At 65.0% G+C, this 27,472-nt stretch overlaps 2 protein-coding genes across 5 annotated transcripts in view; one reads left to right on the top strand and one right to left on the bottom strand.

Moving 5' to 3' along the window:
* The window catches only part of Katnip (katanin interacting protein), a 139,157-nt gene extending 137,638 nt beyond the window's left edge, over window positions 1–1,519 (top strand). The window contains exon 30 of the mRNA XM_078024169.1: window positions 53–1,519. Within this exon, the coding sequence (XP_077880295.1) occupies window positions 53–111 (59 nt within the window). The 3' untranslated portion in view covers window positions 112–1,519. The remainder of the gene's footprint in view (window positions 1–52) is intronic.
* A 5,927-nt stretch (window positions 1,520–7,446) lies between these two features.
* Gsg1l (GSG1 like) overlaps window positions 7,447–27,472 on the bottom strand; it is a 167,688-nt gene continuing 147,662 nt past the window's right edge. For 2 of the 4 annotated variants that reach the window (XM_078024167.1, XM_078024165.1), the window contains 4 exons: window positions 26,387–26,554; window positions 23,230–23,283; window positions 15,728–15,798; window positions 7,447–7,957 (listed from right to left, as the gene is read on the bottom strand). In XM_078024167.1, the coding sequence (XP_077880293.1) occupies window positions 7,860–7,957; window positions 15,728–15,798; window positions 23,230–23,283; window positions 26,387–26,554 (391 nt within the window). In that variant the 3' untranslated portion in view covers window positions 7,447–7,859. The remainder of the gene's footprint in view (window positions 7,958–15,727; window positions 15,799–23,229; window positions 23,284–26,386; window positions 26,555–27,472) is intronic. The other 2 variants (XM_078024168.1, XM_078024166.1) reach the window with 1 other exon arrangement.

The following is a 27,472-nucleotide window of genomic DNA, read 5'->3' as shown; positions in this document are numbered from 1 at the left end:
CTCCCGAGGTGTAAAGCTGGGGACACCGCCCCTCTGTGCTCTGCTTCCACAGCTCTGCGCCCCAAAACCTGCATAAGTGAGAAGGAGCCAGCCAGGCGGTGGCGGTGCTGACGTGCGGAGCCCCGCCCTCAGTGTCACCAGCCAGGGTCCCGTGGCTGGAGAACACAGCCCAGAGGGATGGGCGACTCTGGGGCGACAGCCCTGGAAACCACTGGGGGTCAGGCTGCCGCTGCAGAGGGTGGCAGTGCCCTGCAACGCGGGCTGCTGCAGAGAGCCAGGGACGCCTGCTTTGCCTCTCCAGCAAGGCGTGGCCCGTGACCACTCGGACCTCCTGACCATGGCCCGTGACCACTCAGACCCACTGACCCTGCCTCCCGCCTGGGTGCAATGTGCAGGGCGTCCGTCTGATCCGTCCGTCCAGCTTCTTAGGCCAGGACAGGGTTGAGGGGAGGCCAGGCCTCAGCCCTAGCCCCTCCATGCATAGGTGCCCTGGAGGAGGCCAGCCCAGCTGTGGTGGCCCACCTCCCCGCATGCCAGTCCCACTGGGAGCTGCCGGAGCCTGCAGGGTGCGGTGTCGGCCCCTCAAGGTCTGCCCAGACTGCCACCGTCCCCTCGTGTATCCAGGGTCCCCCAGGCCCTTCAGGGGTGAGCCTGCAGGACCACTGGCCTCTTGCAGAGCCTGGGACAGGACTGGCCATGGTGTGTGTCCTGCTGAGGGAAAAGGGGAGCTGGGCCCACCAGGGCTCTGGACATGGCCTGGGGGAGTGAGGACCACCACCCTGGGGCCAGGCGCAGCACCTCCCCCTTGCACTTGAACTTGGCCTGCTCCCTGCCCTGGCCCTGCCTCCTGCCCCCTGGCCTCTTCCTGCCCATCCCTGCCTGTGCCGCTGTCGGCCCCTGGAGTGACAGGGAGCCCAGGCCCTGCCCTCCTCCCTCCCGGGTGGTTGCGCCCCCGGCCAAGCGGAGCCCCCGCGGGTGCTCCCATCCCTGTAGCCAGCTCAGATCGGGCGCCTAATTGGTTCCGTGGTGGGTCATTTCTCCTTCCCTTGTTAATCCGCTGCCTTCCTGGCGCCTGGCCCAGCCTGCGCGGTGCGGTTCTCTCGCACTTTCCTGCGCAACCGCGGCCGGGCTTTATGGGCTCCGCAGCCCGTGCGCGGGGCCACGCGGATGCGCTTTGCGTTGGGAGATCGGCTGATGCGTAGGTAGGAATCGCTTCCCCGGAGAAGATCCATCATGGCCAGCTCCGGCCGCTCCTCGGCAGCTCCAGATGTGCCGAGCCCGCCCGGCCTCCCGCTCCCACTCGAGAGCTGCCCAGACAGTGCCATTGCCCTGAAGGGACCCCCCATCCCGCCCCAGGCACGGGAGACGCTGCACACTGGCTGCCAGGACCCGGTGGGTGTCACAACCGTCGTGTGCACCCTGCAATGCAGGGGGGAGGAAAGGAGCTGTGGAGGCATTAACTGGAAAATAAATGTCTATTTTTTTCTCTTGCAAAATCAATAAAAGATGTTATTAAGAATGGAGTCCGGCGCGCTGCACTTGGGTCAGACGGGGGAGCCCGTGCCGCCTCCAAGGCCCTGGGCAAGAGTCCACTTGAAACTGGCCGAGCACAGGGGCATGCGCCCTCACCCACAGGTCACGATCCTGAATGTCGCCGTTATTATACGCCTGGCTGCTCATGTCACAGTGCTTGGGTTAGGCTCTGTCATGATTTCACAGAGAGGCTGTGCAACCTTCCCAGGACACACAGCTTCAGAAGCTGTTGGTCAACATGCAGATCTGAGATGACCACTGGGCAGCAGAGGCGGGTGGCAATCCTGTGAGTCTGGCTGGTTTCCCACCAAGTGTGGCTCCTCCGGCACCCAGGTGCCCCATTCCCAGGTGCCCAATTCCCAGGCCCCCTCCCTGCCGCTCTCCTGACTCCCGATTCTGTCAGACTCCTGGCTTCCGAGAGGGATGATGGTGCCTTTAGGAAGGGCGTGGAGTGGAGGGGCGGGGCGCGGAGAGGGCAGGGGGACACACTGCAGCTCAGGGGCCAGCACAACACTGGCAGCAGCTCAGGGGGCTCTTGACCAAGGCCACCTCAGTCTTGACCGCTCTCCACCCCCACTGGCCAGGTCTCTGGGCTGGGTCCCTGTTACTCAGGGACAGACAGAGATTAGTCCTTTGGGTCCCAGAGGTGACATCCCCACCCCGGCCCTCCTGGGTGAGGGTCCCCTCCCTCACAGCCTGCGTGTCCCCATCTGGGCTTCCCACTCCCACCCCAGGGCGGATGTGACCCATCAGAGCCGGGTTTGTTGGCACCCAGGCCTGGGTTACTGGAAACGGGTCTTGGCTACAGCCAAGGGACAGCTGGCAGGGCTCCCAGAGGAATGGCGCAGGCCCTGTCCCTGGGCTCGGCCCCTCGGTCCAGCTGTGGCAGCTCCTCTTTGGGGACAGCTGATGTGTCTTGCAGGGCACCCATGCCACCTCAGGAGGACCCGGGAGGCCCTGCTCAGGCACGTGTGCCAAGACGCCCGGGGCCACCTGCCACCTCCCTGGGCCAGGCGGCCCCTTCTCTGCCTGGGGCTCCCGCTCTGGGGACTCGGCCTGCACAGTACCCACTGTGCCGTCCAGTCGCCGTGTGGCTGCTGCCCTCTCACTGGAGAGCTCAGGCTCCCCCTGCTCTGGGAAGAGGTCACCCTTGTCCTGCGTTCCCTGCTGGCCCCGCCCCTGGTGGTCCCTCCAGATCCCCAGGCCACAGGGCCTCCTGCCGCCCTCCTGGCTCCTCTCCTGCCTGCTCACAGTGTCCCAGGCATGTGAACGTGGAGGAGCAGGAGGGGACACAGGGACAGTGCTGTGGCTCCACGGGCAGGGGCTTGGCCAGGTGGGCACGGCACCCCCTGGGGGCCTGGGGCTTAAGCCTGTGGCATCCCGTTGGGCAACAAAACCAGGCTGGCCATATGCTGTGTGTGTCCCCAAGTGGCCAAGGGGTGTCCTCTGCTGCAGGTGTGTCCCACGTCTCCCTGTGGCACTCATGCCACCCTTTCCAGTGTCCCAGCTCTCCAGGGGGACTGCCACTCACAGCCCCAGCTGAGGAAGCGGCCTCGGCTCCTTCGGTGGTGATAAGAGCCCCACAGACAGCCGCCGGCTCCTTGCAGCCCCCGTGCGCATGCTCCAGGAAAGTCCTCCTCCCCGCACCGGGGATGCTGTGCCACGGTCCTGGGGCCAGCAGGCCTGGGTTCAAGTCCAGGCTCCACCACTTCCGGGCCTTGTGACCTTGGCAAGTGACTTTACACCCTGGACCGGGCTTCCTTACCCAGGTGGCAGGTGAACCAAGGGTACCTGCTTCACGGCACCGCCGTGGCCACCATGAGACCCTCATAGCTCTAGTCCTCCTGGTTGGGACAACCCTCTGTCTCAGGATTGCCCGCACTCCACAGGTGTAGACAGGCTCCGTGAGAGGGACCTTGGGGCTGGGGCGTGACCCTTGAGCCCAGGCTCTTCCCCAGAGCAGCGGGCACCACCTCCAGCCTGGCCCCTCTCCAAAGTCCAGGACAAGCTCAGCTGATTGGTCCCTGAAGGGCTCAGGCCTTAGGGCTGCCGACCTATTGGCTGATCAGGGATGGATGTCCCGCCCCTCCTCTGCCAATCGGCTCCTGTGTGGTTCCACTGGCCCCGCCCCTTCCCCACTCCTGGGGGGGGGGGACCGCGCCCTCCCCGCGCCCTCCCCACCACCCTGCAGGTGCACCCCGAAGGCCCAGGGAGCCCCAGGTTGGCCTCAAGCACAAGGCAGAGGCCTGACTGGCTCCTCCTGGGCCTCAGGGCCCTCAGGACCCGTGTTTCCCGTCACCTTCCAGTGGCCGCCCCCTGCCAGGCGCGCAGGTGTCAGCGGCCCCCAGCTTCGTCTAAGGTAGGGACCAGAAAGTGTCAGTCCTGAGCGAAATGTGGCCCAAGAAGTGACAGCAAAGGGAACCAGGCTAGTTGGGGACAGGCAGGGGCCCGTCCAGTGACCTCCTGCCTGACCACGTAGTGAACCCCACGTGGAGGAGGTTGGTCTCTATCTTGGAGGCCCCGGGCACTACCGTCCATGGGCCAGCACCAGGGCTGCCTCCACTCCCACCAGGCCCTGCTGCAGTCCCCGATCTGCTGGCCCCATTTCTGCCCTGCACCCCGTCTCCCAGGCCTGCACCCCACACAGCCAGAGGAGCCTCTCACGGCAGTGCTGGTCCTGTCTTCCTTTAAAACCCCTCCTATCGGCTGCCCCCTGGGTCCCTCAGGGTGAAAGCACAGCCCTTGTCATCGCCCAGGAGGCCCCAGACTCAGACCCCAGAGGCCTGGTGGGAAGTAGCTGCAGGTCCTGACCTCGCTGCACAGTCCACAGGGGCTTGTTCTCAGCCCCAGGACCTTTGCACATGCCGTTCCTCCTGCCTCACCCTCCTGTGGACAGGCCCTCCTGCCCTCTGCCCCTCCTGGAGGACATGGTCACTGTTTGAGGTGAGCTCTTACTGTTTAAGGTTTGGTGCAGGATCTGAGTCTCCCGGGTGCTCCGTGAGGGGGAAGGACAGCTTCCTGTTCCAGGAGGGCAGCTCCTGCCTGAGCTCGGTTCCTGGCACCTTTTGTCCCTTGGTCAGTGTTCCTTGGAGGAGGGAGGCCGCGGCAGGTTGGTGGCCGCGGGACTTGAGCCCAGGCCCACCTAACTCCACAACCCGGCGGCTCTCTGGGCCCCGGCTTCCTCCCCAGCAGGGGTCAGCCCAGCGGCAGCGGCTCTTCCGGGGGGACGTGCTCCGGGCCAGCCTCGTCCTCAGCCCTGGCCGCTGCAGACGCTGCCCATGAATCAAGCTGACGTTTCCATTACCCGCGGGAGGCGAGTGTGTGGCCAGCCACGGGGTGGCTTCGGCGGGGGCGGCGGGGACAATTCTGGTCACTGTCACCAGCCCAGGAAGACGTCAACCCTGTTAACTCGTCACCTCCCGCCAGAGGGTGAACCCTGGCCCCAGGTTGGCCTGCACCTGGCAGAAGAGGGGCCACCGGGCAGAGGAGCCCAGGCCTGGGAGGGTCACCTGCGGGGGCCACCAGGCTCAGCACACGGCCGGGCACAGGGAGCCAGGCCTGTGGGGACGGAGAGGCTGAGCTCGGGCGCCCAGGGGACAGCAGGGCCTCGGGTCGGGCCCCGTGTGGTGTCCACACCACAGGCACACACCCAAGGCCATCAGGGTCAGCACCAGTCCACTCAGCACAGGGGACTGCTCTCTGGGAAAGTGCTTTGCAGGCGCAGAGGAAGGACTCCTGTCCCCTGTGTGTTCAGGGGTCCCCACGTGGCACGCCCTCCTCCCAAGCCAACGGTGGTCTTAGTTCCCTCCAAGTAACTCTCAGTGGCTCCTGAATCAGTCGCCTGAACATCCTGGAAGTGCTCCTGGTTATCTAACCAGCAGCCCTCTTGTTACACTGGAAAATAGCTAGTTTCCAGCCCCTTCCCGGACGGGCTCAGGAGGAGACAGGGGGACTTGAAGTCCCAGGGGCCCCGTGACCCTCCTACCTCTTCCCTTCCCGGGTGACAGGGGCCCTTGCAAGCCGCCCCACGCCATGACCACACACCAGGGCAGGGTTGTCTGTTGGATGTTTCCTTTGAGCTTTTCCTGTCACTGAGACGCCCCTTGGGCTTCATCCCAGCGGGGAGTCTGTGACTCGGTGGCTTGGTGGCTCTGATGTGGCTGGAGACACTGTTTTCTAACAGATTCACAGAAACACGACCGTTAAGAGATGGAGATGGTCCCAGTGTCACCCTGGTCTCCTGGGGCCTCTTGGCGACTTCCATTGACCCCGGTGACAATAAAGCCGCCGGGTGACCTGGGCCAGCCGGGTCCTGGTCCTGGAGGCTCTGTCTGACCTGGTCCTGCCGGTGGTGGTCACTGGCCCGTCTCCCCCTGGCTCCCCCCCACGGGGGTCCTCGGTCTCCACCAGGGAAGGAGAAGGACGCCTGGTGGCCACAGGATGATGGACGGTGAGCGCATGGGCAGCCGAGGCCTCCCCTGTCCCCAGGCACCGAGACGCCAGGCGTCCAGGACTGAAATCTCAGCGGAGGCCACCTGGCTGGCCGCCTCCCACGGGTCCCCTCTAGGTCCTGTGGGTGGTCCCTCCTGCCAGGCCCGGGCCCCTGGCCACTGGCGCGAGATGAGGACAGGGTCCCGCCCCCGGGCAGCTGCCCACCTGCTCTGCGGGAGTGGCCACTGCCCCGCTCAGCCCCAGCCTCCTCCGGGAGCCAGTGCCCTGGCTGTCCCCACCAACCCCCGCGATGACAGCCACCACAGCTCTGGCCGGCTCCTCCCACGCCTGCCCCTGGGTGACCGGCCGCGCTGTCCCTCCGCCCTCCCTGCTGCCCGGGCCTCCATCCCCTGCCCCTGGGCTTGGACCTCATTTTCTGGAAGAGCCGCCCTGACCACTCCCTCAACTGTCCCCAGCAGGGGACGCCCGTGGTCTCCCGCGGCCCCAAGTCCCTCCTCGTGACAGTAAGTGCCAAGGAAGCGCCTGGGGCGAAGGTCTGTGCCAAGCGCTCGGCCGCCGCGCCCTTGGCCCTCTGACCAGGACGTCCATTCAGCGGAGGGGAAACTGAGACCAGAGGGGCCAAGCAGCCTGGGGACACTGAGCTGGGGCGGCCCGTCCTCTGTCCCGCCGTCTGTGGGCACCGAGTGACGACAGGCGGCCTCTCCAGGGCCCACCTCGAGTGCCCGCCCCAGGGCCTGGTCACCGTGGAGGCTCCGACGACACCCTGGGCGGGGGGAGCCACGGGGGGGTGACAAGGAAGGTGACACCTGGAGAATGGTGGGGACATCTGGTGTCAGGGACAACCAGTGAGGGACAGAGGGTGGGTGGGATGGGTGGGTGATGGATGGGTGGACAGGTGGACGGGTGAGTGATGGACAGATGGACGGGTGGACAGGCGGGTGGGTGGATGGTGGAGGAGTCCGGGTGGTGGACGAGGGAGAGTGGACACTGTGTTCTCTTGAGCAGAAACCTCTCGACAGCCCTGGGGGCCCTTGGGGACGGAGCCTGGGGGACGGAGCCTTGGTCTGACTCAGCTCGGCCGCTGGCGGGCTCTGGAGTCCTCGGCAGGTGGCTTCGTCTGTGACCCCCCACGGTCACTCTGAGGACGGGGATCCGCTTCGCCGGCGTCTGCGCCTGGGGTTTCACAGAGAGGTGGCCCCAGGGGAAGGGTCTCTCGGGCCAGGGCGGTGACATCGCTGGGCTCTCAGGGGGAGTGGGCTCTGCCTTCCAGCTCAGGGCCACCTCTGTCCCCCCCTGGAGCCCTTGGCGGCCCTCCGGCCCGTCCCTCCCGCCTGCCCCAGGCTCCCGCGTCCCTCTGCGGGGCCCCGGCCCAGTGCACTTGAGGTGACACTGACCCTCGGTGGGACAATGACAGGACAGCCATCGCCCAGAGAGCAACTGGCCGCCACACTCCACAAGAAGTCAGGTTCAGCAAGCATTTATTGAGCTCCTGCTGTGTGCCTGTGGGGTGGCCCTCCGCGGTGCCAGCCGCTGCCCTGTCCTTCAGTTCCCCACGTTCCTACAGGGTCTGTCCCTCTGGGCACCTCCTCAGCTTCCTGGCTGTTCGTGGGGGTCAGCACTCAGTGGCCAGTGTCCTGGGTCTCTCTGGGCCGTGCCCAGCGGGGCGCTGCGTGCGGTGGTGGCAGGAGTCCAGAGCTGGCGTCCCCTCTGTGTGGCCAGCAGCCCCCGAGGCCACCCTGGCGCGACTTGGGGCCCGAGACCCGGGTGGTGGCAGGACAGGCCTGGCGTCCCCTCACGGCCACCGAGTCCACACAGACCGGGTGCCAGGCCCCAGACCAGGCTCCGGTGGGCGTCTGGGGCTGGGCGGGGCTCGGTCACACCCAGTGTCCCAGGACCCAGCACTGGCGGTTCAGCTCGGGCGCCTCCTGGGCTGCGCTCCGGGGCCAGGAGTCCCCCAGGTGCGGCTGGTGTCCTGCGAGAGAAAGGGCGGTCAGCGCTGGGCGCCCACTCCCAGGCCTCCCGCCCCGGCCACCGCGGCCCAGTCCCCACGGCCACCCATCGGCTCGCCGGCCAGGACGCACACTGGCCACCCCTGCCGCCGTCACCCAAGGACCAGAAACGCACCTGCCCCGACCCGGCTCTCCCCACAGGTCACCCGCGGTCCCCGGTCCACGCCTGCCACCCACGACGCAGCCACTGCCCCCCCCACCGCCCACCCAAGACCACACACCGACCCCTTCCCCACACAACACCCCCGAGCCACCCCATCCTCGCCCCGACTCACGGGCATGGCCCCAGGAGTCCACTCTGATGTCCACCACCTGCCCACAGGTCACCTGCCCGATGTCCACCCTCCTCAGGCTGCTGGCTCCCTCCTGCCTTTCCCACCCCCTGTCCACCCCAGCCCAGCCATCATGCCCATCTCTCCACTTCCCGTCCACCCTCCTCCCCGTGTGGGCGGCCATGCCCAAGCTGATGCTGACCAGTGACCATGTGCCCAGGCAGCGGTGGCCTGACCCCCACTCAGTGGCTTCCTGCTCCTAAAGGCCTGGGCAGGAGGAGGAGTGGGGAGGCCCGGCCTCCGTCCAGTAGGTCCACTCTGAAGTCCACAGAGGCGACCTCCATCCCCCAGTCCCTCTGGCGCCCCAGGCCACGCCCCGCTAGGACCCCCCCACCGTCCTCACACCTTCTGGCGGCGGAAACCCCAGACCTGCCCATTTTCCCCTGCAGAGGGCCTAACCTGACATCTGTCCTCCACCATCCTGGGGACACCCTGGGGGCCCCGCCCTGTCCCCTGTGCCCCAGGACTCTGAGCCCCAGGGAGCAAGGACAGACCCGTAGGGAGGGGCAGAGATGGCACAGGGAGAGGCACAGGGAGGGGGAGCGTGTGGGCCCTTCCTGAGCCGCGAGAGGGTCTCTGTGTTCTTAGGCAGCGGGAGACATTCGCCAACGCTCTGGAGCCGTTGGGCCTCGGGGGAAATGAACTGTTTGTTTTGGCCTCAGCTACTGGAACGGCCTTTGGAACAGAAGTGCTGGCTGCCAAGAGGAAGGTGTTTGGATTTTTTTTTTTTTTAATTGAGAAGCAAATATTTGGTGCACGGAAAGGTTTGGTTGTTTTTCTCAACGAGTGTTGAGAGCGATGGGAGCTGCTCTGACAGTCGCCATCCACAACTGCGGAGAGTTCACTGAGGACGCGATCTTGGGCGGGTGGGTGCTGGGGATTGGACCCAGAGGTTCTTTGCCTTCGAGCCACAACCCAGTCCTTGCTATTCAGATTTTGAGACACGGTGTCACTAATTAAGGTCTGGCTCCATTGCTGAGGCTGGCCTCAAACTTAGGATCCTCCTGCCTCAGCCTCCTGAGTTGCTGGGATGACAGCCGTGCGCCACGCGCCTGGTGGTCACATACATTGTCAAGAAAAAGAGAAGCCCAGGGCCCTGTGCATCTTTGAGTCACAATGGGATGCTCTGTCCCTGGGTCTGGAGACCAGGTCACTGAGCACCAGGGCTCCCTTCCTCTTCTCTGGCCTCCAGGAAGAGGCTCAGGGCCCAGAGCCATTGACAGAGCGTGTCCCCCACAGGGCACCAGGACCCGCCCACAGGGCACCAGGACCCCACCCACAGGGCACCAGGACCCGCCCACAGGGCACCAGGACCCCACCCACAGGGCACCAGGACCCGCCCACAGGGCACCAGGACCCCACCCACAGGGCTCCAGGACCCGCCCACAGGGCTCCAGGACCCCACCCACAGGGCACCAGGACCCCACCCACAGGGCACCAGGACCCGCCCACAGGGCTCCAGGACCCGTCCACAGGGCTCCAGGACCCCACCCACAGGGCTCCAGGACCCCGCCCACAGGGCTCCAGGACCCGCCCACAGGGCACCAGGACCCGCCCACAGGGCACCAGGACCCGCCCACAGGGCTCCAGGACCCCGCCCACAGGGCTCCAGGACCCCGCCCACAGGGCTCCAGGACCCCACCCACAGGGCACCAGGACCCGCCCACAGGGCTCCAGGACCCGCCCACAGGGCTCCAGGACCCGCCCACAGGGCACCAGGACCCCGCCCATAGGGCTCCAGGACCCGCCCACAGGGCACCAGGACCCTGCCCACAGGGCTCCAGGACCCGCCCACAGGACTCCAGGACCCGCCCACAGGGCTCCAGGACCCCACACACAGAGCTCCAGGACCCGCCCACAGGGCACCAGGACCCGCCCACAGGGCGCCAGGACCCGCCCACAGGGCGCCAGGACCCGCCCACAGGGCGCCAGGACCCCGCCCACAGGACTCCAGGACCCGCCCACAGGGCTCCAGGACCCGCCCACAGGGCGCCAGGACCCGCCCACAGGGCGCCAGGACCCGCCCACAGGGCACCAGGACCCGCCCACAGGGCTCCAGGACCCGCCCACAGGGCGCCAGGACCCGCCCACTGCCCTTCTCCCCCCTTTTGGTTTGGAGCCTGCGCTGGGGACTGGGGATCCCGACTCAAAACAGCCTCTGGGCCACAGTGAACCACGGTGACAGGGCCGAGGCGGCCTGCTCTTCCCTAGCCAGTGTCACCACAGGCAGGGGACAGCTCTTCCAAAAAGTCAGAGACACTGAAAATGTGGATTTCAAAATAAGAGCCCCTGGCCTTTAAATGACAGCAATTGGGACTTTTAAACATTCGGGCCACCGAGAGCGCCACACCCCTCAGGCGCACTCGGCCCACTGAGGCCACTTCGTGACCTCTGGTTTGTCCCTTAGACTGTCCCGTGTCCTCGATCCCAGTGCTTGTCACTTTGTGTTGTAAGAGCCAGTTTCGTGTGGCTCTCTCTGTCACCCAGGATGTCTGTGGGCAGGGACAGGGTCGGCCTCTCCCTGCAGCCCCCTGGCCCCAGCCCCTGGCCTGGCCCAGAGCACACCTGGGCTGAGGTGGGGGAGGAGGGGCGCGGGAGGCTGAGCTCGTGGGGTCTCTGGGGTGATGGGATCCTCCCTCCTGCGGGGTAACTCAGGGGGTTCAACAGTCCCCGCTCCACCACTGACAAGTGATGTGAATTTTTTAAGCTGTGTGGCTTTTGACAAGCAGCTCCACCTCTCTGAGCCTGCCAATGCATGTGAGGTACAAAGGCCCAGCCGGCCTCCCACGGGGAGCCCCTCCCCACACGACCTCAGATACTGATGGACAGGAAAACGCCCCCGTGCCCGTCCGTCCTGGGATCGGGCTGGGCCCTGGCCTCTGGACACAGAAGGGGAAACAGGCTCCTAGACAAGAAGAGGGTCTCCAAGTCCCAGCCTCCTCCCAAGGCTGGTGGAGGCTCCGAGTTCTGAAGTCCCTGGGGCCGCCCCACCCAGGCTCAGCAGAGTCCAGAGGGCAGCAGTGTCCCCAGGGGGTGGACTCTCTTTCCTTCCAACCCGATTCCCAGACACGGCCCTCTCCAGCTGGCCGCGAGCCCCTCTGGCATGGACCGGCGACTGCCCAGCCCTGCACAGGGTGGACGCGGTCTGTGAGCACCCACGGGGGAAGGGCAGGTCGGGCCTTCTGGTCTACCTGGGGCAGGTCACCACCCCTCCCCCTCGTCTGTCTCCTGGGGACCCCTTGTTTCTGGGCCCTTTGTCTCTTTTTCAAATTTGGGATTGGGTGGAGTGTTCCTGCCCCCTCCCCTGAGAGTCACTGATGACTGGCCTTCCTCGGTGTTGGGCACTGGGTCTCAGAGCCAAGTGACACACCGTCTGCCCTCTGGGTGCTCAGGTGGCATGAGGGGGACGGGCACACACCTGCAGCTCCTACCAAGGCCGGGAGCCCGTCGACGTGCCCCTGGGCGACAGCTCCTCGGATCTTGCGAAACCCAGGTCGGCGGAGGCCCCATTTTACAGATGAGAAAACCGAGGCCCAGAGAGGTCCCGTCACCAGCCCAAGGTCTCACCGTGGGGCTCTGAGTCCAGGCAGACTCCCCCGAAGGTGGGGCTCGGATTCACGATGACATTCACAGACACAAGGGCCAGGGACCAGGACGCGTGGAGAAGGACACCCCCCCCCCTTCAGGGGCTGGAGGGGGCGGGCGGCCATTCCCGGGCTTCTGAGCTGGACTTGCCAAGCAAGCCCCTGCCGCAGCCCCTGACCCACTAGTAGGTTCTGTTTTCTGCCTGGTGAGCGAGGCCGGGCCACCCGGGCACAGGGAGCGGGGTGCCAGGTGGACTCCTGGCAGCCTGCGGGGGTCTCAGGAGGTGCGGGGAGCCCAGCAATGCCGGGTGAGGGAGGCAGGGGCCCATGGGCTGGTGACCCAGGGCCAGCGGCTCTGCTTCTGGGAACCAAGAGCCTTCACTGTAAGACGGAAACGCAGCGCCCAGACCTCCTGGCTGCAGAGGGACCGCGGCTGGCGCAGGGCCGAGCGCATGGACCAGGGGCCTCGGCGTCCTTGGTGCCACGCAGACCCCAGGTCCCGGCCCAGAGCTGACCGGGGACCTCCCAGGGTGGGGCCGGCTGTCCGTCAAGCCCTCTAACGAGTCCCCCCCCCCCCCCCCCGCCCCGTGGGACTCCGATGCTAATGGTGGCTGGAGTCTCTTGGCCCCAGCGCTGGGGTCTGCGACGTCTTCCGGTTGTGCGCCCACCCGAGCTGCCAGCACGGTGGCCTCGATATTTATCTCAGAAGCACCGTCTGCTTCCGTTTTCATAAAGGAGGCCGCACGAGGGGCTCGGCTGGATTTGCTTTTGATCTAATAAAAATGCCAAGTTGCTCGGGGACCAGGAAAGACGTCCTCCTGGAAATTCCCTCTGCTATTTTGAGGGCCGCTGTGGCTGAGACCCGTCTAGACGGAGCTCCCAGAAGCCACCTCTGTGCCCGCCGAGTGACAGCCTCTCGCTGAGCCGGGCCTCCCAGACACACCTGGAGAAATCAGAGGCTCGTCTCTGGCATTGAACTTGACAGCCACAATCAGCTGCAAAACCCAGCCACCCCGGAACGGAAGACGCAGACACCTGGCCCGGACGGCAGTGTCTCCTCATCAAATGTCACGTCTGATGTGCTGGTGAGCTAGCTGATGGCACTGGGAAGCCCCAAAGGCGGGTTTCAAAGGCAAAAATCTTTCCCCAGGAATAAAAAAAAAAAAAAAATTAAAAAGGTGGCAGAATCCAGAATCCATATCACAGAAACCCAAGCGGGGAAGATGGGAAGGAATTTGGGGACAGAGAGGATAACCCAAAGCTTATGTAACCGTTTATGTCAGGGATGGTGCCTTCCACAGGAAGTGGCCTTTCGGCTGATGCTAAAGATGAGACAGCGTGAGCCATGCCAAGGGTTAGAGGGAGAGCATCCAGGGCAGAGGACAGGGAGTGCATGCTCCGGCTTTTGGCTGAGCAGCAGGACACAGAGGAGCTGGGAGGAGGTGAGGTCGGGGCTGTGAGCAGGGGCAGCCTCGGGCCAAGGACGGCTGGAAGATCTAGACACCCAGAGAGCCCAGCAGTGCCGCCTGGCCTCTTGGTGCTGGGTCCTCCACCTCCAGACGAGGACCTGGGCTGGACCTGCGGTCAGAGGAGCGGGCGGAGGTGACGAGGCGTGTTTAGGGACGTGGCTCTGAGCAGCTTCACCATCAAGCCCAGGGGTCAGCACTAAGCCATGGACCAGCCCCCAGTAAGGGTCCTCACTGCCGCCCACGGCTGTCCCCAGCCTCGCCCCGAGCTGCGTGGGCGCCGCCCTCCACGATGACTTCACGGCAGCGATGGCCGCGCAGCCGTGGCGGGGGCTCTCTGCCCACTGCAGACCTGGGGCCTCACCGGCGTCCAGGGGCCTGTCCTGCCTCCGTGTCCCCAGGACCCAGAGACGCCTCTCTGATAAACGGATGACCCCGCCAGGCAGCCCTGTTAGGGTGACGGGTCTGTCCCCTGCCGTGTGACATGGGGCCCGCAGCCCTCCCTGGGCGAGGCCACCGGACGGAGGCACACGGGGCACCTCAGAAGCCAGGCTTGGGACCTCCTGGGGCAGCCGATGGCCCTCTGCCTCCCCCGGTGCCTCTGGCTCCTGGGGGACGGGACCCCCAGGCTGGACGCCGCCCCGTGGCCCACGCTGCACACCCACCGCCCGAGGCCCCGCTCTCCCGGGCTCCGCGGGTCACCAACGCCCTGACCACCCTGGGGAGTCCCGGGCAGGCCCTGGGCTCAGGCTCCCCTGCCCCTGCGGGCCTCGGGCTGAGCCGGCCAGCCCTGAGCCAGGAGCGTCAGCGGTCACACGCCTGGCCGACCCAGTGGCCCCTTAGTGACCCCAAGGAGCCCCTGCCACAGCTGGGGTGGCTCCACGCCTGTGCCCCGCGCCCTGTGCCCCGCGCCCTCCGCGGCCTCCCAGGTGGGGCCTCTGCTCTGGGGCCTGCGGGAGCCCAGGCCAACACCGTCGGAAACTCCCAGCAAAGCGCTCCTCGGTCACCCCTTCCCTCTCCACGGCCACCGCCAGGTCCCCCAGGAACGACGGCAACAGCAAAATGCCCGGCCAGGGTCCTCGGCCTGGCCCTCTCCCCAGTGGACGCTCCTCTCCGTCTCCCCAGGAGAAGGGCCACTCCATCCCCTGGCTCCCTCTGGCCCCTTCTCCCACGAAGCCCCCAGCCCGGCTCAGACGCCCGGCCCGACGCTGGGAGGGAGGCCCCGTGTCCAGTCAGGGCCACCCCTGGCCCCAGGCCTGTTTCGGCCACTTCCTGGGGCCAGTGCGTCCCCCGTCGACTCCTCCTTCCGGCCGCTCAGGCAGCGGGTGGTGGCCAGGTGCAGAGCGTGGGAGCTGCCCGTCTCTCCAGGACCCCCCTGGACTCGGGCCACCCCGGGTCAACCCTGGCTTTCTTGGATCCCCAGAAGCAGGGGAGAAGACGTCAGGGGCAGGTGACACATACCAGGAGCCCGGGCAGCACGGGACGTGGCCCGGGGAGGCTAGGGACAGGAGGGCTGCTCAGGCGGAGGGCCAGACTCCTCCTCCTGCAGACACCCCAGGCCTCGGGGCCCACCCAGTGGTGAGGGAGGGGCACGTCCAGCCTGCAGTGTGTGAGGTGGGGAGCCCCCAAGTCAGGGACCTGTACAGATGGGACTCACGGGGGCACCCTCAGAGATCCGAGGCTATGGGCAGGGCACTGACTAGCCGAGCTGTGTGGCCTCGAGCGAATCACCCCACCTCTCTGGTCTTACAGTCCGTATCTGCTGAGTGGCACTGGTTTTCCTAACAGATGCCCCAATTCTTCTTCTGGGGTCCCCCCACAGGGAAGCACACGAAGCCCATGCACTGTGACCTTTAAGAGCATCCCGATGCAGGCAGACCCGTCCACGTCACCTCCCTGACCTGGCCGTGCTCCCCAGGACTGCGCACCCCACCCCACGGCCACACCAGGCCTGGGAGAGCTGTGACGTGCCACCTGCCCTGGTGGCACTCGGCTCCCCGCCTCCTTTCTTAGCATGCCAACTCCACTGGGGGGCAGGGACACAGGCACTGTGCAGAAATGGCCTGCCACCCTGGACGCCGGCCGCAGTGTCCCCATGGGTCTGCCACCCTGGATGCCAGGTGCACTGTCCCCATGGGCCTGTCACCCTGGACGCCAGCCGCAGTGTCCCCATGGGTCTGCCACCCTGGACGCCAGGTGCACTGTCCCCATGGGCCTGTCACCCTGGACGCCAGCCGCAGTGTCCCCCTCTGTACCAGGCCCCGGGAGCAGCAGGCCCTAGGGCAGCCGGCTGGGCTGGTTCCAGGGCTCCTGGTCCTCGGGCGGCAGGTGCCTGTGCAGGAGGTACTTACGGGCGGGGTACCTCTCGTGGTGACAGTCCAAGCGGAAGTCCTCCTCCTCGCTCACGTCCCCCTTCTCCATCCTGGAAAGAGGAGGAGGGAGTAAGAGGCTGGGTCAGCGGGAGCAGGGGCGAGGCCACAGGCCCCCTTTTGGAGAACATTCTGGAAGCACTTTCCCACCGCCGCCCTCGGCCCCCTGCAGCGGTGTCCCCGCTGGCATTTCATTGAGGCACCTGGAGGGGCTGGAGGCAGGACGGGGGTCCCCACCGCTCTTACAGATGGAAGGTCCCAACTGCACCCCAATAACCGTGTGCGCCACCATAGGCACATGACAAACAGCAGCATGTGACAGGAGACCTGCTGTTTGCTGTCAAAACTCTGCACCGAGGGCCACACCACAGCAGGGGACAGTGGCTCTGTACCGCTGTGTAATATCAACTAAGTGAAAACCCTTCCCAGAGCAAGTTCCACTCTCTGTCCCCACTCTCCCTCCTTCCTCTTCCTCTCTCCCCGCAGGCTGCGGGTGGAGCCCAGGCCCTGCGCTCGCTGGGGGGACCCTCGACCCCGAGCCGCCCCTGCCGCCCAGGCTGCCCCCGGGGTCTCCTCCGGGCGTCAAGGCTACTGAGGCTCACGGCCTCCGCAGGAGCGCAGCGCAGGGGCAGCAGGAGCTGCGGCTGACGGGCAGCCTGGGAGCCCGGGAGTCACCTGCGCCCCCGCGGGCAGTGGGCGTGGCCACCTCGTCACTCCTCCTTCACCCCAATAGATGCCCCCTCCTCGGGGTCCAGCGGAGGAACGACCCCAGTCACCTCCGCGCCTCCCCCAGGAACGTCGGGGTCTCCCAGCAGCGCCCCTGCCCCTCTTCCCTGCCCACCTTTGCCTTTGACCTTGCAGCTGCCCAGAGGACTCTCGCCTCCCGCCTCTCGGCGCACCCCGGCCCCTCGCTTCTCACCTCCCCTTCTCTCCACCGCTCCCTTCTCTCTCCTGCCTGGAAGTCACCTCCCTTTCCACAGCAGAGCCCGGCTCTGTCTCCAGTCTCCCCTTCACCTCCTGCTGGAGGAGCCAGGAATGCGGAAGTGCCCGAAGCAGGAGGGAAGCGCACACACCCTGGGCATGTGGTCCTCTGAGACCCTCGGCTCCCCTGGCTCCTTCTCCAGGACCTGCTCTGTGGGGAGGGACAGGCCTGCTCTACAGCCTCTGCCCTGGCCGGGAGGCGGCCTGCACACGAGGTAGAGCATGGTGGACTCCGAATCACAGCACACCAGCCGTCCACTCTGCCTACTCCCGGGGTCAGGGCCTGACTTTCCTGAGGACAGTAGGAACACGGTTCCTGCTCTGTGGCCCCCGTGGTCCCAGATGGCAGAACGCCTTTGTTGATGCCGTAGGAAAACAATTTCAGTTCGGCGGAAAGTGGTTGTCCTCTATTTTCTATTTCATTTCTTTTTCTTGGAGTGGGAGCGTGCTTGTTATTTCCGGGTATTGCAAGCTTGGGGCAAAGCGCTCCTGCAGCCCAGGGAGAGCAGAGTCCTCCTCCCGTCATGCTCTGGCGGGTGGGGCCGGGCGCTGTGGCCCTGGGACACTGTGGCGCTTGTCTTTGGAGAATGCATACATTTGTTTTCACCCTCTGAACCTCAAACTCGACACTCTGCCGTGCGCCCTGTGTTCTGTTTACCCTGAGACGCCCACCAACTTGGGGATCTGCACGATAGGTCCCCCTCGTCTCTTCTCCCCAAAGCGGCAAATGAAAAAGTAATTGACGATTCAAAATCCCACTGGCATGGGGTGTGTGTGTGTGTGTGTGTGTGTGTGTGTGTGTGTGTGTGTCCAGGTGCTGCATCCCCGTTGCCACCAGAGCTGCCCATCGTGAAGCTGCAGCTGGGTCAGACACTGGGCGGGAGGCTGGACCAGGGGACAGCTGCACCCTCACTGGGGGCCACCTGAGGGCCATGTCTGGCGCCCCTGGCCGTGGACAGCGCTTTCCCAGCCTCCGCTTCTCGGTCTCAACCTGAGCGCTCCAGGTCTCCATGTGGGCCTCCCCCTGGGTTCCGCCTGGAGCCTCGGCCCAGGAGGAGGGACCCAGAGCCCAGGGGCGGATGCTCAGGAGGTCCCTTCCCTCCCTGGACGTCCCCATCTGGCTGCCGAGAAGCCCCAAGTTCAGTGGTATCCAGCCCCTGGTCTGGAGAAGGGGCTGGTTTCACCCTTGGCACCGGCATGACGCGCGCAGGGTCACGGCCACGCGCCCTGCATGGCTGGCGGCCAGGGTACTCAAGGCCTCGCACAGACCCAGGCCTCCCTGCTTCACTCCCACCGCGAAAACCCAGGTCCCGCGTCTGCGGGGCTTGGTAGCCATCCGGTACTGGGCAGGGGCGTCCACGGGCGGAGTGTCCAACGGCAGGGTTTCCTATGGGAATCCACGGGGGCCAAGGGGAGGCTTTGGCCACCGGGAGACCCTGGGCCCTGAGGAATGGAGAGCTGTGACTGAGTTCAGCTCTGTCAGCCACTGCCAGCGTCACTATGGGTCACCTGGCCACTCCGAATCTGTTTTCTCTTCTTCCTCTCTTTTTGGTACTGCTGGTTTAGCCCAGGGCCACTTGACCTCTGAGCCACATCCCCAGTCCTTTTTAGTTTTTTATTTTGAGGCAGTCTTGCTAAGTTACTGAGGAGAATTCAGACATTTGTTTTCACCCTCACTAACTTGCTGAGGCTGGCCTCCAACTTGTGGTCCTCCTGCCTCAGCCTCCTGAGAGCTGCACCAGGCACCTGGCTTGAATCTCGGTTTTCTGATGCGCTCCCTGAGCGCTGGACATCACGTCATGACCACCAGTGCCACCAGCTGGTTGTGCAGAGGACCGAGACCCGGGGGACAGATGAAGGGCTCCACGCGTTACCTGCTAAAGGACTTTTAAGCTGGGTCCTTCCCGACACCTTTTCAAATCGGGGAGAAAGATGGAGTTTGTCCGTCTCTAGGGTCTGACATGACGCTCGGCACAAAGTGCCTCAAGTAAAGATCCGAAGACGGAGTCTCCCCCAAACGGGGCACAAGATTAGAGCAAAAGCCAAGGGTGGTGCCAGGAGGCGAAGGAGCCCAGGAGAAGGTGACACTGGCGGTACCTGCTGGGACGCCAACGGCGCGTCCCGTTTACAGATGTGGAGACTGAGGCTCGGGTTTGTGGCTCACTGGGGTTTAGTGGTGCGCTGGCGACACCCGGCTCTCTGACACAGAAAGGAGCCCTGATGACCAGTGTTCCTGGACTCCCTCCCTGGGTGGCCTGCAGCTGTCCCCTTGATGTCCCTGGGCACGGGGCGGGGAGGTGGCCGGGGCTGGCTCTCTCCCTGCAGCTGGCTAGTGGCCGGGCCGGGATTTGAACTCGGGTCTACGGGTCTTGGAGTGTGTGGCTTGGTGCTGTGGACTTCCCGGTAGTTCCCAGTCGGCCCGCACTGGACACGCCCGTGTCGTGAGGTCCCGGTGGGGCTGAGGGTGGCTCATCCCTGGCTCTCAGAACCACAGCAGAGGTGCCATAGCTGTCCCCTGTCACCCACAGCAGCCTGGAACAGGGCTGAGGCCCAGCGTATGGGGACATGGAGCGGGGGCCTCCGTGGGGACCCCAGCCAGAGTCCTGGCTTCCTGGGAGCTCCACAGAACTGCCCCTCACCCAGGGCCTGGGGTGGCAGGCCGCCCAGGACCCCACAGGGGACCCCGAGGCTTTACCTCTGCTGCCCCAGTGGGGAGGCCCACAGCGCCTTGTCCCTGTGTGTCCCCACCACTGCCGGGCAGCGGACCCATCTGAACCTCCTGGGAGCCTGTGGCGGTCTACAGTCTGTCCCCCCCAGCACTACTGGGCTTGAAGAGATCTGTGCCCAGTGCAGTGGCCCACACCTGGGATCCCAGCCACTTGGGAGGCTGAGGCAGGAGGATCGCAGGTTCACAGACAGCCTCAGCAACTCAGCGAGACCCTGTCTCTAAATAAAATATAAAAAAGGGCTGGGGGTGGGGCTCGGTGGTTAAGCTCCCCTGGGCTCAAGCCCCAGCACCAGGGGGGGGGGAGACCCATAAACGCAAACGCCCTGATGATGGTGGCCGGGACATGGGGACCTGGAGACACGCACCCACAGGACGGTGATACCCACCCTCCAGCCCCAGCCCCTCTGACAACCTGAAAGGGCTCCCCCAGACGCCAGGGCACCACCAACACCGTGAAGCCCCCTCCCCAGCCCAGACTGGACACCAGGAAGCAGTGGGGTGGGCAGTCACCGAGGGAGGCGGGGGACAGCAGGGTGGTGACCCTGCTCAACTTGACCATAGAACAGTGGGGGAAATGCTGGGGACAGCTCCAGCAGGAGAGGACGGGTCAGAGCCACCGAGGCAGGAGGATGACGGAGCTGGGTGACTGCAGAGGCCCGGGGTCGCTGGGTACAGGGGCGGGGTCTGGGGAACCCCGAGGCTGGAGAGTCCGACCAGGAGCTGGGTGTCTGTCCCCAAGGCCGTGAGAAAGGACTCGGGTGACTGAGACAGGAGGAGGGTCAGGGCGACCCTGGCCATGAACACAGGAGGGACGTGGGGGGCGAGGACAAGGGCGGAGACCCCAGGGCCACGCAGGAGCTGCTGGGTTCAGAGTGGCCGCAGGAGCAGGCAGAGGTGACCTGCCGTCGTCCCTCCTCCCTGTGGGAAGACAGTCCAGGACCCCCCACGGATGCCGCGGGCCGCGGACAGGGAGAACCCTCTAGAAGGACCCCCTGATTTCTCCCAGGATCAACTTTAGTGTATCAACAAGACACAACCAGAGAGTCACGACGGAGCCACTCCCAGACAGGACAGGGACAACAGGTTGCCACCAGCCGTCGGAAACCTGAGAATTGCTTATTTCTAGAATTTTCCTTCATCCTGTCCGACGCTGGTCGGCGGCGGGTCCCTGAGACTTTGCAAAGTGAGACCAGGGTTAAGGGGGACCAGGGTGACTGGGGAGAAGGCACCCTGTCCCCAGGGAAGAAGGGTGTGGGGGTGAAGAAAGTGGCCCAGGGGGACATGCAGCCTGGCGGGCCACTGAGAGGTGGAGATGAGGCGGGTGGCAGGGGGTCAGTGCCAGGAATGGACTGTCCCCCTGAGGTGACCTTGTGCACGGACCCGGGAGGGGGCCGTGGGGCCCGGGAAGAGCCATCGGAGGCTGCGTGTCACTGCTGAGAGCCGTTTGGTGGCGCGAGGGGGTGGACGCCAGATTGGAGCGTGTGGCGTGATGAGTGGGAGGTGAGGACGGGGAGACAAGCCATCAAAGTCCCCACGGGCCTGGGAGCGCGGCGGGTGGGCGGGGCCACGTGCTGCGGGTGGGCGGGGCCACCTGCTGGAGCCCGGTCCCCCCTGCGCCGTGTGCAGAGGCCAAGGCTCGGCTGGCCCTGGTCAATACCAGCACCGAGGGACAGGGCATCGGGCAGTTTCCGTCCTGTCTGCAGATTCAGCCCGTAATAGTGAAATAGCAGCCACCACCCAAGTGCAGTGGGAGGATAAGAGAAGGAACAGGCCTGAGCTCCCCGCCCACCCACACCTGGCTCTCAAGTCCCACCCAACCGCGGAGACTCTCCTGAACGCTCTTGGTTTATTTGCCCCCTTTGTCCTTCGCTCATGTCATTCCCCTCGTCTAAAGTGCCCGGCTTCCCTCACCACGGGTCTGTCTGGTGACGGATTCGCGGGTTTTGAAAATCGTGGCTCAAGGATCTCTGGCATGAAGCCTTTTCTAGCCTCGATCTCCCACCAGGATGGGACTGAGCCCTGGTGCTTGGAGTCATCTCCAGGACGTCTCCTAAGGGCACCCATCAAATCCCTCTGTGCTCACTGAGCTGTGGACAGGGGACTGCAAACTCACACTTCAGCCATTCAGGAGCAGGAAGCCAGCGTGGCCAGATCCTCTGCTTTCTTATGAGAAGCCAAAACCCTTAATTTGGGGGTGGGGGGTCGGGGTACCAAGAATTGAACTCAGGCCCCATCCCCAGCCCTATTTTGTATTCTATTTAGAGACAGGGTCTCACGGAGTTGCTTAGGGCCTCACTGTTGCTGAGGCTGGCTTTGAACTCGCCATCCTCCTGCCTCAGCCTCCCGAGCCACTGGGATGACAGGCGTGCGCCACCGTGCCCAGCTCAAACCCTTAGTTTTTAATATGAAATCTCCTGATTTTAAAACTTAGCCACAATTAAGCATTTGAAATCCACCAGAGTGAGTAAAGGAACTAGGCTTCAGGCAGGGCTACTGGTCTGCGCCACCCCAAGGCCCCACAGGGAGGGTCTGATGTGTCCAGAGTGAAATCCCGCGGTCAGGGAGGAGGAGCCCCTGGCTCTGCGCCAGACGTCCCATCTCCTGTCTGGGGACCCTGACCACCAGGCTGGCCGCTGCGCATCAGCCCATTTCCAGGTAGAACGACTCCCAAGGTGGGGGGGGGGGGGCGGGAGGCTGGACCTTGCTGGTGACCGCGGACTGGAGTCCACCTCGGGTCTGTTTCTTGGTGTTTTCCACGTGGACTGGGGGCAGATGGCGGGCAGGGACTTGGGCGGTGCCCGCAGTGGGCCAAGGTCACTGAGGTCCCCTGGCTCTGGGCACTGGAGATGGGGGGGGCAAGAAAGACCAGCCCCTGCCCGGGACCCCCCAGGAAGGAGGCAGATGGAAACCCCGAGGGACAGGGAGTCAGGAGGGGGCGGGGCGGGGGCGGGGCCAGGGCGCGGCTGCCCCCAGGTCCCCGGTCCCTGCTCCCAGGCCAGGCCTGAGGGGTGCCGCCCCGTCTCCCAGAGCCGCTGGGCCACGGAGGACACCGGGCCATGGCAGCCGGCTCTGCAGACCTCGCACCCAGCTCCCCGCCGGAGGCCCTGCCAAGAGGGCGGCTTGGGGACAGCAGGCAGGGTGACAGGAGGACAGTTCAATTCCACATGTTTCTCAGAGCCGAGACCAGGGCCAGCGCATGCCCACGGTCCCCCATGTGTGCACGTGAGCTCACACGCACACACACACACACACAAATACACAGACACCCCCACAGACACACACACACTTGCACACACACACAAACACACGCGCATGCACACAAACAGCTCACACGCGCCCACACGCCTTTTTTCCACACGCCAGCGCAGTTTCAAAGCCGCTGACCCATCAGAGTCTGCCAAGCCCCAAGTGCCCACCGCAGGCCCCTGACCCAACAGCTTTGGGTGGCAAAGGGCTGGGCTGGGAAGGGGCAGCTTGTCCTCTGTCCATCAGTCCCCAAAGGCCACCACCTTGTCCCCTGTCCCCAGGAGGACAGCGAGAGAGTCCTGGCTGGGGTGGGGTCAGGCGTTCCCCCCTGCTGTGGGGACTGAGGGCGCCAGGGAGGTCACCCCCAGCACACGGCAGCCCAGCCCCTCTGCCCTGGCTGTAAGGCCGCAGCCGCTCAGGTGAGCCCAGGTCCCCTCAGTGCTGGACAGACGCCCGTGACCAGTGTCGAGTGCTGCACAGCGAGGTCGATGACCATGGCCTGGGGCCAGACCCCAGCTCTGCTACTTACCAGCTGAGTGACCTTGGATAAGTCATGTCACCTCTCTGGGCCTCGATTTTGCATCTGTAAAATGGGGACAATGGCAACATCTCACAGTTGTGCTATGGAAACGAGCAAAGTCCCATCTCAGGCATTTGGAGACGCACCAGGCGCGGGTCGGCGGGGCAGCAGGGCTGTTAGCAGCACCTCAGAGCCTCTGCGGCTCCCGCTGCATCCGGCCGATGGCTGCCCAGCTCCTGCTTCACCCAGGCCAGCCAGGCATGAGTAGAAGAGGGACAGGGTCAGTCTGTCTGTCTGTCTGTCTATCTCTCTGTCTCTCGCACACACACGTTCTAGGCACTCTGTCCTGCATGTCACAGAGGTATCAAATACGAGCCTTCCTGGGACACTGAAGTTCTGCAATCTCCTGTCATGAGCCACAAGAAACAGGCCCAGAGAGGCTCAGCACCTTACTCCAAGTCACACAGCCACAGCCAAGGCAGAGAACCAGAAAACACGCTCCAGGAGGGGCCTCCAGAGCCCGGCTCTTTCCACAGCACCTCTGTCCCCCAAGGAGCAGGAGATCCCCTCCCCCCTGCGCCTGGATGTGGCTGCAGGGAGGCCATCCACGGCAGCCCTTCAGCCTGCTGGGTAGCCCCTGCCAACTGCACAGAGACCTGTGCACGCAGAGCATTTTTCAGGGAAGGAGGCAAAAAAAAAAAAAAGAGAAAGAAATAAAGAAAGAAAAAATAGAACAGCCCAGCTAAGCTGAAACGTTCTCCTCAGAGGGGAAGGGAAATAAAATTTGATGAACCTCTGCATAATGTTCACGTTATGAATGTGCAAAGGCTCCTCTGCACATATGCTGAGCAGCTCCCAGCCTGGGCCTGAGCCGCTGGGGCCGCCAGATCTGGGGCACCACAGAGCCGCAGCGCCTGCTGCTGGGGTGCACACGGCTCCCGGGTGCTCCCCCAGCAGGACTGGTGCCACTGTCCTCAGGCAAGCCAAGGGGTGCGCTGCCCACCGCCCAGGGGACAACAGGCCGCGGCCCCCGCGGGACTCCTGCAGACGTGGGCTTATTCACCGACGCTGGCCCCGGGAGGTCCGTGGCTTGGCCAGGGTGAGCCTGGGGGCCGGCCTAACCTGACCTGGGACTGAAGTCCTCGCATCTTCCTGCTGGGACCCCAGCACAGGGCCTCACTGAACCGGGGACAGCTGAGCTGAGGCCCAGGAGCGTCCAAGCAGAGGCCAAGCAGGTGAAAGGCCCGGAGGCAGGACGAGCTGGGTGCACCCCAGGGACAGAAGGGGGCCCCTGGGGCAGGGGAAAGAAACCCATGGTCCCAGAAAGGTCTAGAACAGTCAGAGAGGGCTTCCTGTGGGCCTGCCGCGGCCCCCACGCCTCCGTGGGAAACTCCCACGAGCCTCGCAGAGGGAACAGAGCCCCCCGTGCCCCAGCCTCCTCTCCTCTCCTCCTGCTCGACTGCGGCTGGCTGGTCCCTGAGGCCCTGCTTAGTCCCCTCTCCTCCAGCTGCCCTAGAAGTTGACCCCGGGGTAGGGATCTGGAGACAGGGAGCTCACGTGGGAGGTGTCCCAGGAAGCACAGGGGGGAGAGACGGGGCGACGGGGAAGGGCAGGGGACAGTAAAGACTGGGTTCAGAGCCAGGCTCCTGCTCTGGGCAACTGCAGCTCAGTCCCAGTGGGGACCTCTGGGGGGAGGTGCAGAGCTGCCTCCCCCCTGGGGTGGGAGGTTGGGGGCTTCACCCAGCAGTTCCCACCAGCCTCCGGGAGCACCCACCTCCCGAGCCCCACATATTGGACAAAAGCACATCCCGGGTGCGGGAGCCCACGGGTGAGGGTCCTGCCTGCCACCCACCAGCACCTGCAGAGATGTCCAATGTGTGGACACAAAAGTGGCAACCTGGGTGGGTCCTGGCTCTGGCTCCTCTGCCCTGGGGACACGGCCAGCTCTGAATTTCTTTGATCTTGGAGAGAGACAGAGGAGAGACCTGGCACCCCAACCCCTTCCCATCCCTGTGCAACCTGAAGTAAGAGTCTTCACTTCTCTGAGCCTCAGTTTTCCTCAGCTGTCAATAAGCCCACTCAGTGCCCACTGCACGGGGAGGTCACAGGATGACAGGTGACGCCCGGGGCCTGGCGCAGGCAGGCGGGATGCAGGCTGCGGCTCAGGACTAGGCTCTGAGCTGTGCTGTCTCAGGGGAAGACGAGACTCATGGGGCTGGCGTGCGGCTCACGGAGGCCCTGGGCTCTGTCCCCAGCACTGGGAGCTCAGCTCCTCCTGGACCTACAGGCCAGGCCGAGCGCGTCAGGACCAGGCAGGACAGGCCGTGTGCCAGGACGTGGGTCGAGCGGCTCTGTCACGGCCTCTGATGGAGGGGACGGGGTGGGGGCAGACAGAACCCTAAGAGTGGCCCAGGCCGAGGCCGGGGGCTGTGCTCTGGGGGTGCAGAGTGAGCCAGGGAAGGGGCTGGGCAGCTGGAGGGGTGCAGTGGCACTGGGCAAGGAGTGGCCATGGCAGCTGTCCCGGGGGCCAGGAGGGAGCAGAGGAGAGCGAGGGGGTGGCCCCAGGTTCTGAAACCCTGACGTCCCCCGTCTGCCTGTCTGTCCTCCCCTCACCCCTCCCTCATCCTCGGCCTGGCTCCTCGTCCCCCATCCAACCACCCGTCCATCCGTCCACCACCCACCCCCTCACCTCCCGGCCACCCCGCACACCTCCTCACACCTGCTCACCCCCAGCCCGTCCGCCGCCCCCCGTCCACTCCCCGACTTAACTGACCACTCGGCCGCCCACCCACCAGTCCACCCGTCTCACCACCCTCTACCGTCACCTCTGTCCCCGTCTGGCTTCTGAAGGCTGGTGACCAGACGCAGTCCCTGACCTTCAGGGCCATCCCCCTGTGGCCAGGACAGAGCCCGGGAAGGAATCGTGGTTGGGCCCTGGGATTAAGCAGCGAGTGCTCCAACTGGCCCGCCTCGCGGCTTCCCACGGACTGGTCACTTAAGCCCCAGGTGACTCCGCCGCGGCCCACAGAGATTAAACCGCTCAGGACTTCAACACAGTGGAATCCAGAAGGCCCCCCCCGCCTGCCCTCCCCCAGCTGCCCTCCCCCCCGGCCTGCCCTCCCCCCCCCTTTCCCCGAGGTGGCCTGAGGTGCCCGTGTGCGCCGACCTCTCGCGGAAGTACTTGATGGCCTCGGGGTCGATGAAGGTGGGCTCCTCCCGGTAGCCCTGCTCAAACACCTTGCGCTTGTGCCGGAACTCGATGACCGTCTTGGTGTAGGAGTTGAGCGTGGTGACAGAGGCCGCCATGCAGCAGGTGAAGGAGCCCCACGCCAGGCTGCCGAGAGATGGGGACAGGCCACCGTGAGGGCGCAGGGGACAGGAAACCCACGCACCCACCCACCTTCACCGGTGCCTCGTGCTTGTCCCCTCCGGGCCACACCCTGAGCAGAGGCGGCTGAGGACAGCACGAGACCTGGCCGCCCACTCCCAGCCGGATCTGGGGAGAGTCAGGGTCCACTGCACCGTGGACAGGCTCCCAGGGGGGAGGGGGGAGGACAGCGAGTCATCCTGTCCCGGGGGCTGGCATCAGGAAGGTCACACCCGCAGGATGCATGGTGGCCAGGGGACAGGGCATCCCCGAAGGGAACAGCCGGGCAGAGGCAGAGACGTGAGGCGGCCTCGGGCATCCACAGACCACGGGCCACTCCCTGTGGGAGGTGGGGACACTGGCGTGAGGATGGGGATTAACCGGAGGGGATGATGGAGGAGGAGATGGGGACAGGTCGATTGTCACGAGAACTTTTGTTCACATGTGGCACGAGGTCGAGTCTCTGGGCCTCACATTCTTTGTGTCACTTTGGTGGCCGTTAACGATGGCACTGCCTCACAGGGTTGTCACCTGGATCCAGATGGCCCACAGAACACATCTTGGAATGGAATGAGGAGGCACCCGGGAGGCTGGCTCTGGTCACTGTGGTCACTATCACCAGCGCTCCCACTCCCTGCTTCTCCGTGACGTGGTTTGTGGTCACAGGGACCTGCTTGGTCCCTCTTCCGTGTCTTTCCCAGGGTAGCAGGAAGGCTGGAGTGCTGAGCCCAGAGCTGGGGAGTCTCTTGTCCCCGCCAGGACAGAAAGGGAAGGGAGGGGTGGGCTCGGGGTCTCAGCTGGCCACGTGTCAACTCTAGAAACTGCTTCGTGCCCGATTCCCGTGACCTAAGCTGCGTTGGTATTTGGTACCAGGAGTGGGGCGGC

This window comes from Ictidomys tridecemlineatus, chromosome 10, assembly GCF_052094955.1.
Source record: "Ictidomys tridecemlineatus isolate mIctTri1 chromosome 10, mIctTri1.hap1, whole genome shotgun sequence".
Lineage (NCBI taxonomy): Eukaryota > Metazoa > Chordata > Mammalia > Rodentia > Sciuridae > Ictidomys > Ictidomys tridecemlineatus.
This window is presented reverse-complemented; position numbering and strand designations above follow the sequence as displayed.